The sequence below is a fragment of the Hylaeus anthracinus genome, unplaced genomic scaffold (genome assembly GCF_026225885.1).
Source record: "Hylaeus anthracinus isolate JK02 unplaced genomic scaffold, UHH_iyHylAnth1.0_haploid 12002, whole genome shotgun sequence".
Lineage (NCBI taxonomy): Eukaryota > Metazoa > Arthropoda > Insecta > Hymenoptera > Colletidae > Hylaeus > Hylaeus anthracinus.
In genome coordinates, this window is record NW_026534349.1 from 1,642,509 (window position 1) to 1,660,482 (window position 17,974).

General features: G+C 38.0%; 3 protein-coding genes across 8 annotated transcripts; 1 reads left to right on the plus strand and 2 right to left on the minus strand.

Annotated features, from left to right (window-relative positions):
- Positions 1 to 10,037: 10,037 nt before the first annotated feature.
- LOC128892399 (CD2 antigen cytoplasmic tail-binding protein 2 homolog) lies at positions 10,038 to 12,443 on the minus strand. Its single transcript, XM_054152784.1, has 6 exons — positions 11,859 to 12,443; positions 11,632 to 11,795; positions 11,185 to 11,368; positions 10,917 to 11,098; positions 10,731 to 10,839; positions 10,038 to 10,659 (listed from the first exon to the last, which is right to left on the minus strand). Exons 1-6 carry the CDS (start codon positions 11,995 to 11,997, stop codon positions 10,424 to 10,426), a joined length of 1,014 nt encoding a protein of 337 aa, XP_054008759.1. The 5' UTR covers positions 11,998 to 12,443; the 3' UTR covers positions 10,038 to 10,423.
- A 905-nt stretch (positions 12,444 to 13,348) lies between these two features.
- On the plus strand, positions 13,349 to 15,903 carry LOC128892447 (leucine-rich repeat-containing protein 28-like). 6 transcript variants are annotated; one of them, XM_054152883.1, is made up of 8 exons: positions 13,349 to 13,477; positions 13,598 to 13,711; positions 14,053 to 14,533; positions 14,627 to 14,813; positions 14,932 to 15,090; positions 15,162 to 15,347; positions 15,434 to 15,697; positions 15,760 to 15,903. In XM_054152883.1, the coding sequence occupies exons 3-8, from the start codon at positions 14,164 to 14,166 to the stop codon at positions 15,824 to 15,826; spliced, it is 1,233 nt and encodes a 410-aa protein (XP_054008858.1). In that variant the 5' UTR covers positions 13,349 to 13,477; positions 13,598 to 13,711; positions 14,053 to 14,163; the 3' UTR covers positions 15,827 to 15,903. The 6 variants fall into 6 exon arrangements, with proteins under 6 accessions (XP_054008858.1, XP_054008857.1, XP_054008860.1 ...); XM_054152882.1 differs by having other exon boundaries at positions 14,056 to 14,533; XM_054152885.1 differs by having other exon boundaries at positions 14,174 to 14,533.
- Positions 15,722 to 17,887, minus strand: LOC128892448 (ubiquitin-associated protein 1). The gene is made up of 4 exons (XM_054152887.1): positions 17,417 to 17,887; positions 17,010 to 17,330; positions 16,715 to 16,942; positions 15,722 to 16,633 (listed from the first exon to the last, which is right to left on the minus strand). Exons 1-4 carry the CDS (start codon positions 17,603 to 17,605, stop codon positions 16,184 to 16,186), a joined length of 1,188 nt encoding a protein of 395 aa, XP_054008862.1. The 5' UTR covers positions 17,606 to 17,887; the 3' UTR covers positions 15,722 to 16,183.
- Between the last annotated feature and the right edge of the window lie 87 nt (positions 17,888 to 17,974).

The window sequence follows — 17,974 nt, forward strand, 5'->3', positions numbered from 1 at the left end:
CCAATCGTTCGCGGCCCGGTAGTTAAGAATCACTGCTCTGTAGGGGTGCTCGAGCCATTCGCGTCGCTGAAAGTTTCATGTCGTCGACAAGTTGCCACCCGTAGTTTGGAAACGTTTCTTCGAATTCCTTCGATTACCGAGGGAAGCGCGGGCAATCGTCGCTATCGCGGGGACAGGAGGATTTAATACAACCCGATCTCTTCTGACTGATTGCCAGAGATCAACCGCGATACGGTAAATCCATCCTTCGCCCAAAAGTATCGATTCTGTCATCCGTGGGGAGGTCTGCGAGCCGTGACCGTGCGTTTCATCGCAGGGGGTGAAAGGACTGAGTCGAAAAGTGGCCATTTTTAGTAGTCGTTGGAGAAGATAAATTCGTATGTAACGCGTACCATGGAGAATCACGAAACAATTGTTTAACGTGTGATGGGAAAATTGAGATAAACTTACACGATGTTTCGAGTGCTGTAGCGAGTGCAACTCACCCTTAAGTGGCACATGTGTACTTACGAATAGATTATTGCTTTAGGTTTAGTTAGGTTTAGCTATTTTTTGTTCTGAAGTTACTTAAGTACAAAGTACGATTTTTACTTAAGTACAAGTTATGAAGACCTGCATAGATAAGAAAGAAATGAGGTATCGATTGACGACAAAAACGATTGAAACTTCCTGTTGAAGACAGAAGGAAGACAGACTTGCCCTTAATTAACAGATGATGAGCCATCGGGTGTATGTCCTCATTTATCCCATTTTTGGATCCTCGCATCTCAAAAACAAAATTCATAATTCACGAACCACGATCAGACCTATGAAATTTCCTCTCGTAGATAACAATCAGGTTTATTACAATTATCCCATCGCGCATGAATTGAACAACTGCCTCTAATTGTTCGGGTACAAGTGCCTGTTACCCAAAAAAAATAGCTCTTTTCACGACGAGTGCCAACGATGGCCCTCCACTGCCCTTCGCATCGATCACCGCGATCGAATCGACCGATGCGATAACGGGAGGATCGTTCACGCCGTGGTCTACCGGGTGTACGAGTCGAAAATGAAATGTCTTCCGAGATAGTTGCGCCAACCCGTAGAAGCAGAATGCATTTTCACTGGACGAACGCAATCTGACTTGGAATGTAAATTGGTACGGGGTGGGTGGGGGGGGGGGGGGGGGGGGGTGTTGCACAGGCGTGCTCGTTGTAGTTGGGCACGGTGTCGAGGGGAGGGGGGTGGTAGGGGGGTGGCGTATTTATTTTCACGGATTGCGTCGGATTCCGTTGGTTCAGTGCAAATGCTGCGCGCTGTGTTTCTCGAGGCGGGCGTTCATTTCGCATTTAAACGTAGTGACAAATCAAATCAAAGCGGCGTCTCGTTAGTCCGTTTAAACCCTTCTAGACTAACATCCCTCGAGATTACTCTCTGTCTTTTTCTCTTATCCGTCTTCACTGCCCTTCTAGCTCCGCCTTTTCAGGCATCCGTCTCTGTCGTTCTCCTTTTCCATTCTCTGGTTCAGCGAAGCCTGGCGTCAGCCCGACGAGCAGCGATGGGATCATGCTTCGATATCCACTCGCGAATTCGAGTCGAATAATCCAAGCTCGTTTCGAGGGTTCGAGTACTTCTCGTAAAAGAATAACGTTGCTTTTGTTTCCTGAAGTGCAGCTGCCGCGTGAACAGAGGGCGACAAACTCCGACCCCTTGGGGTTGACCGGTAGCATTCCGCGAAACCCTTTTGTCTTCGTACACGCCCATTTCAAAATTTGCAGTTCACGTGGGTGACAATTTTCCTCTACCCCCTACTTACATACCTGCGCAATGGTGGTTTCGGCGTTAGATTGTGGCACGACCTAAGAGCGGAGTACGTGACATTCTTCTCGCGTGCCAACAGTACCCACTCGAGCATCGGAAGCATCTGCTTCTCGAAATACTTACGGTGCATTCGAATACCAGCTGATCGGGATTCGAAGCTGCTCGATCCCATCGCTAGCGACGAGGCTTTCGCGTAACGGAGCCGGCTACCTCAAGCAAAGGATTAACGAGAAGCGAGTTTAAAGGAATAGAAGAAGAAGAAGCAATCGCGTTAACGCGTTCCTCTGCGCTTAGGCGTGCATTTCAGGGAGCAAAAAGACACGCGTTAGAGTTCATAAGCTGGAAGACGGTCCCCGTATTCCTTTCATCGCCGATCGATCGGAGAGGACCGTTCTACAGTCGTCTTGTTAATTGAAGCAATAATAGACGCGACCTTTACCAGTAGACACACTACAACACCGAGTATATTTAGAGACGAAATTACACGTTTATACAGACCTAAGGGTATATATATATATATAGACATAAATAATATGCAGGGTGCGTTGCAACGTGTAGAACCCACTTCAGAAATGGATCGAGGGTAGAAAGACGACGGATAAAGATCTTAAAGCGCGTATTCTGTTCGTCCTTGTATCCGAGTGTAGCCATCTCTTCGTGCATCTTACGTGTAGCTGCTCGGCTTTACTAGAAGTGCTTGAAACGGTTGAGAACAAGACCAAACAAGACACGCGTCCATACGAATTTCTTCCATTGTTCTTCTGCCTTCTTGATCCACCATCGTGGTGAGTCCTACGCGTCGCGACGCGCAATGTACATATATATATATATATATATTTATTTATTAATTTATGATGTTAAGTTTGGAAAGATGTTATGTTTTGAATACGAAAGAAAAAGAATATACTTGAGTGCATCTCACGAAGAAAGTGCGTACGTCTCCCTCGCGAAACGATCGCTGTACGCCATTTTATGGTCGCGATGCCCGAAAAATCAGCCCGTGCGTGTTTTTGCCGTCGAGGGCGTCCTCAAAACGCAACGCGTCCCCCCTTGGAGATTTCGCGCGGTATAGAACTCGCGCTGATTAAAATCACCCGCTGCAACACGCTTCCTCTCGAGAGGAAGTTCCAGCTTGAAATATTCATTTCTGCGCGATAAACCTCTGTCCATAATCCTGGCGGTCCAGAAACGTCGGTCATCCGCTGAATTAGGTTAGCAAATAACCGTTCCCGTCGCGTGTTCGTTAAAACGATCGCCTCTGTCCCGCTCGGGCGTTCAGGTGACATATTACCTCGTTGCATTTTTGCAAACGCGTTTCAGATTCGCGCTGGTTTATGGTTAAAAATAGCGCTAGATAAGCTCGTGACGCATGTTCGTCGGATGTTAGTTTCATGCTCAAAAAGATTTACGTTTCGCGTCGGGGTAGAAATCGGAAAATTGGCCTGGAATTTCAGGATTCGTTGTTTACAGATTCGAAGGGGCGTTGAATTCGTTGTCACTGCTGTATTCGAATATACAGGACTGTATACATTGATACGTTTTTCTAAAGTTAACAAAAAAAAACGCATTGTTTCTATCTCTGCGTTATCAGCGCACGCAATTGTATACGTTCTCGTAACTTCCCTGGGAACCCCTACGCGCTATAAGCGTCGCGTTGAATTTTAACAGTTCCCCTGATACGCTCCCGGTTAATTTACGTTGCCGTTTCGGCTGCGTGGATGGCAGCATAAAAAATTGAAGCGGCTAAACGGATAGAGATGAGGGTCGGTAGGGGTGGGTGGGTGGGTAGGGGGAGGGATGAAATATTCGTGCCACCTGTAAGAACGTGATTCCGACGGAAATTGGCTGGGACGTTCGGCGTTCGCGTATTTCTTCCCGGTAACGTTGGCCGCCGTCGAGTCACGCCGAGACCAGACAGCTCTGAAAAATTTATTTTCCCACGTAGCAGCCGATTCGGGGGCGAATCGAGGGTGAAAACGATCCCCGTTAACGCGGCATTCCGCGACGGTCCCGGTGACCCAGTGGTCGCGTCGGGACTTCCACTGGTCCGCGTGGCCGTCCATCACCGAGAACTTTTCAAAGTTTTCCCTGGAACCGAGTTCGCGACCAATCGCGACGAGCCAGCTGGTAACTTATCGAGCAAGGACGCGTCATCCTGGACGATCTGGTTACGCGAGGGTTTTCCATTTCCCATTTCATGTTCCATCGACACCGATAAAAACCACCAGACATCGCGACGTCTCCGTTTCGACGAAGGGGAAACGACGTCCGCCCTAGAATGTTTTCGAAACGTTTGGGAGAAGATCCTTGATCCAGTACGAAGCGTCGAAGAGAATTTCCGCGTTGCTCGAGAGGGGATGATGGAGCAATGGAGGAGGTTGGAATACGGTATATCTAATTTACTTTTGTACCTAAGGGGTGGCAGAGTGGTCGTGGGTAAGAACGCGAAACGGGGAGGATCAGTAGTAGAATCTTCGCTCTGAACGATAAAGAACACTTCCTAGACATCTATCTGCCTGCGCGCAGATAAATTCCACTGTTAACAAGAAATTTTCCCCGCGTTAATCGATACAACGCTCTTAGTCCAAGCGAAAAGCATCTCGCCGCAAAATGGCCACTGGTGCCATATGGCGTCACAGGGGTTTAACGGGTCAAGGATCGTCGACCAAAGTCTGAAAATAATTTGATCAGTGATCCCTGGAAAATTTAAGGGACACTCGGGGCCTTCCCCTAGTCGAACGTCGCGCGTACGCTGGCGAATCGAACGACGGGGATTTTCATTATTGGTTGTATCGAGAGCGTCCCGATTACAGTCGCGCGATGATGTTGATACTCGCGGATCGATCGGTCCAGATTAGACGAACGTGTTTGAAGGCGAACGAAGCGTCAGGACAAAAGGCAAAGGGAACGAGGTTAAAGCCAAGAGGTGGGGAAGGTGTTCATGGCAGCGGAAGAAATAGATTAAGGACCAATTAAAATAAAAGCGAGGCGGACGGGGTGGAAAAAGCAAAGGGGTCTCCTGGACCACCCTCTGACAGCCGAAAATATTAGAGCTGGAAGCGTTTCGTTCGACCTACCTTCCCGCTCGGTTAGCCAAGATTCTTCGGTGGCACTTCGCCCGACTCGTTAGTCATGGTAGTTAGTCATGCTAGATGCATCCTGGCTGAGGAACGAAGACGCCTCGAAAAAGAGGAAGGTCGCGCGAAAGAGGGCCTCGACTGCGCGAGAAAAACTCGGAGGGATTCGTGTGGCTAGGCTTGGGGGACTATGGAAACGTCGAATACAGTCCTCTGTATTCGAAACGTTCGATGAGTATAATTCGAATATTGTTTGCACTCAGTCTGTATCTGTTCTTATTGGGGGTTTCTCAGCCAAAGGGGTTACAAACATTGATTTGTTACTGTTTTTTTATTTCTTAGAATACCTCCAAATATCTAGGTCCTATTTAAATCTAAGGGCGTGGAACAAATGTAACAAATACAATAATGCCAATAATAATTGTATCGAGATAAGGAATACGTAATCAAAAGTAATTCGCTATTTTGATAATTAATTACTATGACACACTTTCATCTATATTACATACGTAATATTCTATATTAATTATTCCAACAAAAATTCCAGTACTTCGTCGTCAAGTTGGCTTTAATCGCGTACAGTAGAGATGAGGGGTAGTTCAGCAACCTCAAATTAGAGGGGCTACTATTTTGTTTTCTTCGCAAGTCTTACCGTCCTTTTCCTATCAAGGGAAGGTTTCGGTGCGTTTGAGGTGCGCCCCGTCGACGGCTATTTTTGTATGTAAATAGAAACAAAAACTGCGAAACGTCGAATGCGCATCGACGTCTTGAGTGTCCTGTTGTTTAAATGTTCGTTTTCCCGTCTCTCTGTCTACGATACTAATCTCCCGCCGGTTTCATAACAACGATGAGAGAATACCAATCGCGATTCGGGAGGGGGAGCTTTTTCACGTTGGTAATTTCACTGGTAAATCGTGGACGACGCGTGTAACGTCACCGATTTCCGTCGTCGACGTCGCTCGATCACTCGAGCGACCACTGCCCACTTGTTCGCTCGCCTTTTCGACGATGCTAAAATCCCTAATGAAGAGTATCGGTGGCAACGGGGATCCCCTGCATTTGAGAAAAGGTTCTCGTACAACGCCTGCGTTCGTCGATAGCAATCCTTTTGCAGCCTTCCTTTCATTTCAATTGTCAACAGACGAACGTATATACATACACATATACACGTATACATACATAACTATTTCGAAAATTTAATGGCATCATTGCCCATATATGGAAACTCCCATGCCAAATTTCATGACTCTTTGACCCACTTTTGAGATATAAAAGAAAACGTAAGTATACATACATACATACATACATATACATATACATACAGAATTTTCTATAAAATTCTAATCAAGGTTCCATGCCTAGTAGTAGCCATAAGAAATTTCATGATATTCTGGTAAACCATTCTTTGAGGTATCGAATGAAATAGAAACCAACGTACACACACTCATACATACAAAATCTAGAGTGGTCTTCTGATATCATTTCTATGACCTGATTAACGCATTTTGGACGGTCCGTTACACATCCAGTTATTATACTAGGCAATACTAGTATAGGTAAATATTATGTAAATACTACATATGTTTGAGTATTGGCTGCGATGTAAAATTATACGGATCGAGAGTGTATTTGCGATCTCGCGAAGAAAGGTATCTATTCCTATTACGCAGGAATTTTTGACCGTTATAAATTCTATCCAAACTGAAACTTCTATTTGTCTGCGACCGTCGAAACTTATAATGCGAGAACTTTCCTTTAAAAAAGTTCCATTCGATCTGTTTAAATAGAACCTATTAAAAAAGTTCCACAACTGTTTCGATCCCAGTTCCGAATAAAAAATGTATGTACATACCGCGGGTCTATTTCCGTCCGTTATCGGGTTACGTCAAAAATAAAATACTGCACTTGTTTACAATAAAATATGCACCCCCTTTGCTATACGTCTGTTTTAGCGTTGCGTTCCGTTGTTGTTCTCTGCGTTATATTACAATTTCAGATTGTACGCATCGTCTGTATCGCAGCATTGACAATTAACGATTTAATTAACATTCCTCGAATTCTACGGACAATAATGTAGCGGGAAAAAATTGCGAAATATTCGATGGAAATGGAAAAATATTATTACGTCCAAATTAAGAACCGATAATTTACGTTTCAACCTCTGGTTTCATTACTTGTCAGAGGTGAACGGAATTGTAATATAGACAAACATTTTCGAGCAACGATCGAAAGACAAAGAACTCTTCGTTCGTTACTGGTTGAACAAATGTTTGAGTTTGAAATATGGGTTGCGATATTTCACAGCGAGCAAATAAAAATAATATTGCTCGGTGGAAGACACATTGCAAATAAATCGTACGCTGGATTTTTGTGCCAATATATTACTCCCGTTAAAGTGTTGTCTTATCTCTGATTTTTCACCAGTAGATTTCGAAAGGTCCATAACGGTAGCGAAACCAAAATTGTATCGACGAATGTTACAAAACGGAACCTATTATTTATTAATGGAACATGGAGATGGGCATCGTACTTGTCGAGATACGAATGTCGAGTGACAAATGTAGAAATTACAATTGGAATTGTAAAATGAAATTATATTTCACGTTGAACGAATGAAAGCATGTTTTTATTCGTCATCTATTATTTAACCCTTTCGATCCAGCTGGTTTCTATTTGAATTCTGTTTGGTTCGAATTCTAAAAATTAATTGTGTTAAAATAGAGTTGGCTGTAAATCAAAGGTAGTAGCCAGATAGAAAGGGACAATTTGCCCCAGCACAAATAATGTTTTTTTTTTCTTTTTTTTTTTAAACATATGTTTAACATCCGATATATCCCACTAGTGTCGAAAGGGTTAAATACAATTTTGCCCAACCCTGGTATAATAAAAATGCTGAGTACAATGAATCCTATCTAAGAGGATTCGTTGCCTCTAACAATTCTTAAAACAACTCGCCTCGTACTAACAATAAATAAGGTACGACGTCCTCTCGACGTCTAAGAGGCATGCTCCAGGCCTTAGACAAGATTTGCTGTATTCGACTATTGCACATCAAATGTCTTGTAACCTGCGGTCAGAGATCTTGTAACCCGTCCAAAATGTGTTGTCGCGACCCCACGATAAATGAATTCCCAGGTAATAACAGAAACACAATTTAGAAAAATTCGTTCAGTGTTCGTGCAAGTCCTTTGTCAAACACCAGGGTATCCGCCGACTCGGCCATGTACATAATACTCGTGTATCCGACGTAAATGAAGCTAGTACTATATAGAGTAGTTAAGGCTAGAATTAAGACAATACCGAAAGCGTTTTTCTTCATTTCTTATTTATTATTATTATTTTAGAATCCTCGCAAGGAACGAGTGTTTTGTCGCAGCTTGCGTATTTACATTGCGTTTATGAAACCGGCTTTTACGAATGCGTCCACTGTTTGTGCCGTTCTCACCTTGTTCTTCGTCCCTCGTCTGATCGTTTCTTGTCTGTCCAACCCTTAAAAACCATCCACGACGTCCTCGTCGAATCGAAGAAAAACCAATTGTACATGTTTCGTTGATCTCTGCGTAAACGTAATGCACTGTATCTATGTCAATTTTTCCTGTAAATAGTTTCGTGTGTTTATAGCCGTTCTGTACAGTCGCTTTACCTCCTCCTCCTCCCCCCCCCACCCCCCCCCACCCTTCTCTTGCATCTGTCACAACCGGAAGTAGACAAACGTCGGTGACTCTCCTATTTCAATGAAATTGGCAAATTTGTAAAAGTTAAAATGTTTATTTTCGACGCGAGTTTTCTTTTATTTTCGGACTCGATAGCAGTTCCTTTCGTCGTGCGTAAATCAAATAATATACCGGAAGTATACCGGAGCTAAGAGGAGTGCTCCTGAGTGGAATTTCGAGTCTTTGAAAGAGGTTCCTTTGCTTGGTACCCAGGAGATCCATCGTGTAAGGTAATTGCTGATATTTTAACGTGGATTGTATTATAGAATATCATAATATAATGTTATAATGGAAGAGATGGACTCCTCTTGCGTGCGAAGACCACTCAGGGGTCATTCTTCAGAGCTTCGGAGTTCTGAGAGTCCAAGAACCCGCAAACCTGTCGAAGGGTGTGATGTTTGCGGTGTTCGGTATTAACGTAGACGTAAAAACGTATTTTCACAATAAAGAAAAAGTGTATCGATCTCGTGTTTAGATTCATTTGACTTCAAACGACGACCATAGGAGTTCGAGTCAACTTTCGCTAATCTTTAACAAACAGAAATACTCCAAAGAACAACTCTCGTCTTGTACGTTGTTTAAAGCTCTTCTCGAAATTTCGTTGGAACTTTCTAGAGGAGCTACGAATTTATACTTACCAATTTTTATATATATATATATATAAAATAAAAAAGAATATATATATATACATATAAACACATACTCACGGGTACATATGTATGTACGATTTACTTACATACGCGAAATATTTTACGTAACCGTATAGAAATTTCATACATTGCTAATAAAAATGTTTAAGATATCTAATAAAGTTATATTGTATATTCAGTATATTCGGTAGACTCTGTTGAATCCCTTTTTGCGTTTGTGTTGTGTACGTGGCACTCTATGTTTAGCCAACTGTTTTAATCCCTCTCGTTTTATGTGTCTGACCTTTCTGTGCGCTTCTTTTACGGCGTTAATTTCGATGTTTTTTTATTTTTTTTTTATTTATGCTACAGCGGGTAAGTATTCGTTGACGATTTTTCACAGCTGAGGATACAAGTGCGAAGCAAGTGTACGAAGATTTTTGGGAATTTATTTTCATAAAAAATATAAAGCCATCGAGGGGAAGGGACACCGAGTTGCACTCCGTCGAATAAACAGGGGTGGTCGCAAGGTTTTTTATGCGTGGGTACAAATAGATTTACTTTAGGGATAAAATCCTATTTAAAAATACCACACCCCGCGCGACTATAAATTCAACCACCCCAATTCCCATCGGACGTGCACAGAAAGTTCCTGAAGTGTAAGTTTGGTTTTTTCCCTCTATTTAAACGGTATACCGAATGGTCTTTAGTAAGACGTCAGCGAAAACATATTCGACGTATAACCTAAAAGGTCCGTGGATATCCAAACTCACCCCAATAGGAAGTAAGCAAGGAAAAACGGAAGAATCATCGTGTTTATTTCACAAATACTTTTATTCGTGCGATATGTATTAAGAATGGACACACTCCGCTTCATGGATTCAATGTGGAATGAACTGTCAATCAGTATTACTACTGATGGTATACTCTTCTTTAAACACAGAGAAGGGAAGTTGTTTCTTTTTTAGGTTGTTACATTGTGGTAACTCTGGGTGCTTCTGAGTTGAACTTTATAACGGTATGGTACATATTTGACACATCGTTAGGTTAAATACTGCCGAGCTGAATATTGCTTTCGGCCGTGTCGAGAACTGTATAGAAGTATTACTTTAACAGTGTGGTACCACGATTTACAACAGTATTTTCAAAATATTACAATTCTAATTCTTGTTATTAGACGGCTATGTTACATTAAAATATATCACAGATACAGTTCGAAGTCCACGCGCGTTGCATTATAAAATTGATTATTTTCCCCGGTTCTTCGCACCCATGCTCCATTTTTAAAGTATCCCTCTTTCGACCACGCCTGCATTTGCCGAGTTGTGTGTGGTCCGTGAATTTCCGCGTTCTCGTCTTGCGACCATTTGAATTCCCAAGTCACTTCATCGTCTTCGTCGTCATCTTTGTCAGAATCTGTTGTTTTTTTAACACCGCCTAAAAGACATAGTTATATATGAATTAGTAATCAACGGTCTCTACGTAATTGAAAAAAAAAAAAAAATTACTTTCGCTTTCGTCCAATTTTGCTTTTTCTTTTTCGTCAAAGTCATCCGCGTACATATCTAACTCTGCCTCCTGTTTCGAGGGGTGGGCATGTTTTTCACCCTTCTCGATCTGTAAAAATGTATATTACAATAAACTTGTTAAAACATTCCCATACCCGTAATTTCGCATTTATCAAAGTAACTTACCTTCTTCTTGATTTGATCGTAACTTTCTTGATATATATCCATATTTCCAGTACGCGTCAACAATTCATTTGCTAATTCTGTTAATTTTGTGATACTAGTAGAAGTTTCATCGTCGTCTACTTCTTTTTTCTCTTTCTTCCTCTTCCATCTTTCTAATGTAGTTAATCTTTTCTTTCCTTTACCTATAGATAATGTTTACAGTGAACTTTATAAATTTCAATATCTTCTAATACCTTTTAAGTATAATTTAGTCCATTCGAATACCTACCCAACCTACATAAAGCTTTGGAAACTGTTTCTCCGGGTCGTAGATATTCCAATATCTGTTTATAGAGCTGAGTTGGATCGAACATAATATCTGGATCATCGTCGTCGCTATCGCTATCCGCCAGTCCTTGTATTTTACTGCTTTCAGTTTTCTTCTTTACACTTGCTGTGGAACTCGGTTTGATCTATCAAGATTATTCCTTAGTAATGTTTTGCATCACTGAGTAAACAAGGCAGGTTTACAGATAATTATATTTTGTCTGCTGTATGAAAAGATATTCTGATATTTCAATATGTAAGAATCCATAAACAAGAAAGAATTACAAAAATTAAAATATATCTAACTTTCACATTATTTGGTGTTAAGGACTCGCTCTCGATTACAATGTATGTAAAATTAAATATCTTTAATGTCAATTACTAATAACTTCCAGTTTGTTTTACAAACCTGCATCCAATCAATGTTGTCTAACCAATTATCTCTAATTTCTTTCTCTTTGTTCCAAAGATAATGGCCCTCCTTATCAAAATGTCCTTCTTCTAATTCTTCTTTCATATTAAATGCAGTAAAACCCACATTTGTTTCTGGAGCAGTTGGTCCATCTTCGACACCTAGACACAAAATGGAAATTTGTATTACTGGTACTGAAAGCTACCTTGTGTACTTACACATACCTTCCAAATCGTCCTCGTTCATTACATTATAATTATCTTCGTTAGTTTCATCGTCTTCTTCGTCTGAATCTAACGAATTCTTTATTGGCAACTTATTAGTTGCACCAGATTCCAACTCGTCAAATTTACGTTTCAACATTGTTTTACTTCACAAGTACAATTAAAACGATAATCGATACTATTTTCTTTATCGTAATACTTTATTATTCATACGTTTTTATCGTGTTTTGATACGTAATCGAAACAGTAAAATGTTCCTTCCAATTGAACAAAAATTCTTGTCGAACGACGCTTCACTTACGTTAACAAAATATTACTCAACATTACACGTAGATAAATTCACTTTGTTTTCACAATATGTAATAAAATAAGAATTCTGTACAATCGTACTTTAAACAAAGTAATGCATTCGTAGTACGAAAATACATACGTTTTCAGCTACTTGAGTTTGGCTAAATTTTATACAAGAGTAAGGAACACTGAACTATAGTAGAACAGCAGTGGCCCCATCGGTGGAATAACACCCAAGTTTAGAGCGAAAATAGTTTTCACTATTGCTGCCAGATGACCGAGTGTCTTGCTAACTTTACAGTTACAACTTCAGTTTTTTATTTTAAGCGAGTGTTTTGCTCGTTATTTTTATTTTATACAGCTTTATAAAATTAATATAGTTAATTGACTAATAAATGTAAATATAAATTTCCCAATGCGAGAAGTGTTCGCCGCCTAGTAGTGAATATGCCGAACTATTTTTCGGAGTATGAGCAGCGCCTCTATCGGGAAAACGCCCAAGTTTGTCGTAAAATAGTTCCAACTTTTAACGTTAGATGGCAGCACTTTAGCAACCATTACCGACATCTATAATATTCGCATTTTTGTAATTAGATTACAAGCAATTTGATAAGAAAATTGAATTCGGGAAACACCTGTTGACCTCTATTCTCTTTGCAACGATGTTTTAAGCAGCTTGCAAAAGTGTCGTACTCTTTAGTAAGAAAATATGTAAAGGACTATCTTCTCATCTACAATTTAACGGTTTCGAGTTCAATTTATTGTAAACTATACTTGGCAACAAGCAAAACTATGTAAATGTTTATAAAAATAAATAGAATATGTTATCATTTGATGTCGGTATAGTGTATAGTGCTGCCACCTAACGTTACAAGTTGAAACTATTCCATGACACACTTGGGCGTTTTACCGATAGAGGCGCTGCTCATACTTCGAAAAATAGTTCGGCATGTTTACCGCTAGATGGCGAGCACTTCTCGCAAGTGGGGATTTATATCTGGATCGAAATTTAAATTTAATTATATAATCAACTGAAATAATTACTTTAAATATGTTTTTATATCACTACGTATTATTCTTGTTTAATTTGGCACTATGCATCGAGCATACGGTTTATTCCTGGCTCTAGACACTTCGGCTAATAAGCGTCTATTGCAAGTCACATGGTATTGTTTACAGAGATTTGCGGCTGCGTACCGTAGATTATTTAGTTTGTATTGGTGCACTATATAGTAAAGATGTCCTTGACATCAGCTGATTCTGTATACATAGATACAATGTACGCGTGACTTTCAGCAAGTATCGATTGTATGGAGTGCAAAAGATTGGTAAGGTTCGTCAATAAAAAATGTACAAACACAAACATACCTTAATACATGAAATAATTAAACAAATAGATTTGAGATTTGACCGTGTTTCGAATAAAGTCATTTATATTATTCATACAGGTCGAAGATGACCTCGTACTATCATACATTTTATAGAAAATAACTGAATAAAATATGTGATACATGTAATTACTATCAACTACTCTAACTTCTTTCATCTCTATTAAGAAAATAGTAAGTATAACTATTGAATATAAAGCAGAGTACATGCTTTGTTGACAGATACATACTTTTAAAAAAATGTAAGATTGTGCGATTTACATCGCTTATTTATTATTTTTAAACAATTATAACATTGTTAACTGTTACAAAATCTCTATATATCGAATGTATTTGTTGACTCCTTGTGTTCTTTTTTTTCTAACATAGTGTGACAATTTGTATAATATGTGCATACAATATAACAAATATAAAACAGAGTTGTTGCCAAATACAGTATCAAATGATAGTGTATTGTAGAATACAATATCAAATGGCATTGCTTTATAATAGGTTATTAATACAAATCTTTCAAGCAGGAAAGTTATTTTGAGCATACCCTGAAGGTTGATTGCCAACCTTAGAAATTCAGAATCTATTCCTTCAATTTAATATCAGAAAACTGTTTTGATTAAATTCATTTAAAAATGGACTCAGATTCTGCAGACATGGTGAACGAAATCAAAAGCAAGATAATATTGCACTGGAATTGCCGGGGTCTTGTGGAATTTCCTGAAGCAATAAGAATCTATGGAAGTCACATTCAAGAAATATATTTGAAATGGAATAAACTTACAGCATTGCCTCCATGGATCATAGAATTATTCAACGTTACTAATTTGTATATATATGGAAACTTAATCAAAGAACTACCTCCAGAACTATGTCAAATGAATCGGTTAACAGTCCTTGATTTAAGTGCTAATAAACTAGAACTAATACCTCCTTCTATAGGAAATTTAATTAACTTAAAGTCTTTATTGTTAAATGAAAATTTCATAGACAAATTGCCAGCTGGTAAGTTTTTAAATATATATATATATTATAAAGTTATATTTAGTCTGATCTGTTTTATATAATTCAATAATAATGTCAATATAATTTTTGTAGAAATGAATAAATTGCATAACTTAGAAATTTTGTCTATTTCTGGAAATAAATTTGTTGCATTACCAGAATGGATTGGTTCATTGCCTAAGTTGAAGGAATTAAATGCAGATAATAATTATTTAAAAGAATTACCCAACAGACTCACCTTATCACCAGAAATATCAATCATTTCTGTGTGTTCTAACAGGTTGTTATATTGATTAAGTAGACACAATTGCTGAATTAAGATATATTAATTTATTACGAATAAAGTTCTGTTAACATTATTAAATGCTTCCATTTTACACAGAATAACTTTTATGTAGGCTAAGGTATCTACCACTAAATGGATTTGTATCGTCTCCTAGCATCAAATTTGATGCAAATGTATATTTAAATTATTTGTCTTATCCAGTTCTTTATCAGTTAACATCTCAAATTCAAGACACACTTACATATGATCAAAGAAGTGTTTTGGGTTATGGGTAAGTGCATTTTTAATGAATGTTTAATACGCATATGTTATAAAAAAAATGGCTAAATTATAACATCACAGATGTTTCAAAATGTATTGCGAGAACACGGTATTACGTAGAAATATAAAGTTAAACGTAAAAACAAATGGAAAAAATACTGATTTTACAATTGAATTGCCACGGCAGCTTTTAAAAGTTCACAACATACATGAAAATACAGTTGTTTCTTTGTGGGAGTTAGCTTTGAGAAAAACTTATACCGAAAGGTAACTACCACAGTTTTATGTATCAAATTTTGTTAACCTAATATCCTGATACTTTGATACAAAGAACCTTTAATACTTAATTTTAGGTATAAGCACACACTTAGTATTATTACATCACCTGTAAATATAAGTGTTCAGTATGAACCGATTGCCATAAATAATTATCAAAACCTTGAAATTACAATGTACCCCATAAACTGTGCTTCGTGTAACTTGTTAACAAATGGACCTGTTAGTATTTGTGTACATTCTCAATGTCAACAGCCAATCTTCACGGAAGCTTGGGTTATTGTTGGTGTTAGCAATCATGCACAGTCTATAATAACAGTTGCATTATGCTGCTGTAAAAGGTAAAATACAGTATTGTCTATATATTCATATATAATACCAAAGGTTTATTTTAATTTTACAGATGCGCATCTGAATTTGCGAAATATTCCAAATTGGCCGTCAATCACGACTGGTATCATATAAATTAATGATACTTACATTGTTTAGTACGTAATTCTGTAAATATAACATATAAAAAATAAAAGAGTTTAATATTTTTAAATTAGATTAAAAATTGTTTATCATTTATAACACTAAACATTTAGTAGGGGCACTCGGTGTACATCGTAAGAAAACATTTACATATCATTTTATCTTACAATGGCTAGTATGTTGAATTGCTATTATACAAAGAAATATTATAAATATTTTAGTCGCTGAACGTTTGCTCCCAAAATAGCATGACTTTTAATTTATTTACAATTTAAGAAAATTTCTATTCACTTTTTGTGCAGTAAAAAAATTGTTTAGACCTTTTTTCAATTGCTTTTTACACAATTCTGCATTTAAGCTATAAGGAAATCTAAAGCTCTATCGCGATCAATATTACATTTTAAGAGTGCAGCGGACGCTTCTTCTTCGGGAAAACCTAAATCTCGTAAAGTACATAGATTTTCATGGTAAGCTTTAGCTTTTTCTTGATTGCACTCTGTAAGAGCAAGGGCTTTCTCAGCATCCTCTCCAGAAATTCCCGCTTCCTCTAAAGACTGCACAGCCAATAAATATTCTACAATCTTTTTATTATCTTGACCGCCTAAATCACGTATAGCACGAGCAGCTTTCGATAAAGGAAATCCCATATCACTCAAGTGATGAGCTAATTTTTTGTCTTCTTCTGTCAAATCTTGTAGTAAATTCATAACTGTATCTTGATTTGATACCATTGGTTCTTCTTGTTTTTTTGTTTCGCAAGAATTGATATCACAACTTTCTAAATTTGACCAAGGTTTCCAGTTCTGTTATGTAGACAAGAGATAAACAATTTGAAACTTACAATTAGATCTAGAAATTTTAATTTTGTTAAAATATTTTATTACCTCCTTTAAAGGTCTTTCTAAGTCTCTTTGAAGCTCTTGTACAATTGTAGATACACTACGATGTTTAACATTTTCTTCATTGGTCTCTTCTTCCTGACCATTTGTTTCATTTTTAGTGTTATCACTTTTTTCTTCTACGTGAACATCCGATTGATCATCAACAGTTAAATCATTCAATATACTTTCTAACTTTGCTAGCGGTACCCATTGAGATGTAGGTTGAAGTACCTGTAAAGTATACAATATATATATTGATAATATAAATAATATAAATATTGATAATATAAATATTAACCTGAGCAAGTTCTTCCATATCATTGATTGTTTTTAATTCCATATTATCAAATGGACTACTTGTATCATTATCAAAATCAGCAAAATCAAGACCATTTGTTTTTACATGATCTTGGAGATCATTGGGTGGAGGAGACAAAGGTTGTGGTGTAAGAATTGTAGTCTCAGGTGCAGGTGCATTTACAGGCAATTGTTTTGTCATATCAGGCAATGGAGGTGGTGGAGGAGGTGAAAATTCTTTTTTCTCTCTCATTTTCTTTTCATCTAATCGTGCATGTCGTGCCTTATTATTTGCTTGTCTAACTGTACGCCATTCTGTCATCTATAAATCAAGATTTTATAGCTTAAAATTGATTTATTTAAACATAGAGCACAGTTTATTTAACAATATAGAAAATAATACTCAACCTTTTCAAGCACCGATCGTTCCAAACTAAAGTCATAACTTAATTTTGACACGTCTGGTAATTTATTGTTATATGCAGCTGGTAGACACACTTTTCTTGGAGGTTTATAAGCCTCTGCAATCTTAACGTGAACTCCATCCATATAGGATGCAACTAAATCACATTGCGCTGATACCGTGGAACGCGCCATATTTTACAATTAAAGAATAGAAATTTAAAAAAAATAATTTTGTCGAAATTCAAATCACGATACACAGAACCTGTACCATAACCTAAGGCTATTGTATATGTTGCTTATTTCCATATTGCTAGATAACTTTTCCCACATAATAATGCATATTTTTAAATATACACACGGAAAACGGCATCTTTTATAATGAAATAATTTATACTAAATATAACGACTTGCATTTGACAGCTTACAATGTTTTGAACTTCTGATAACATTCGGTGCAGCCATATTGAATTTCGCATATACAATCGATACCAAAGATCGAAAGATTATCAATATTTATTATTTATAGGTTTAAAAAATAAATAGGATAAAATAAGAAAGTTC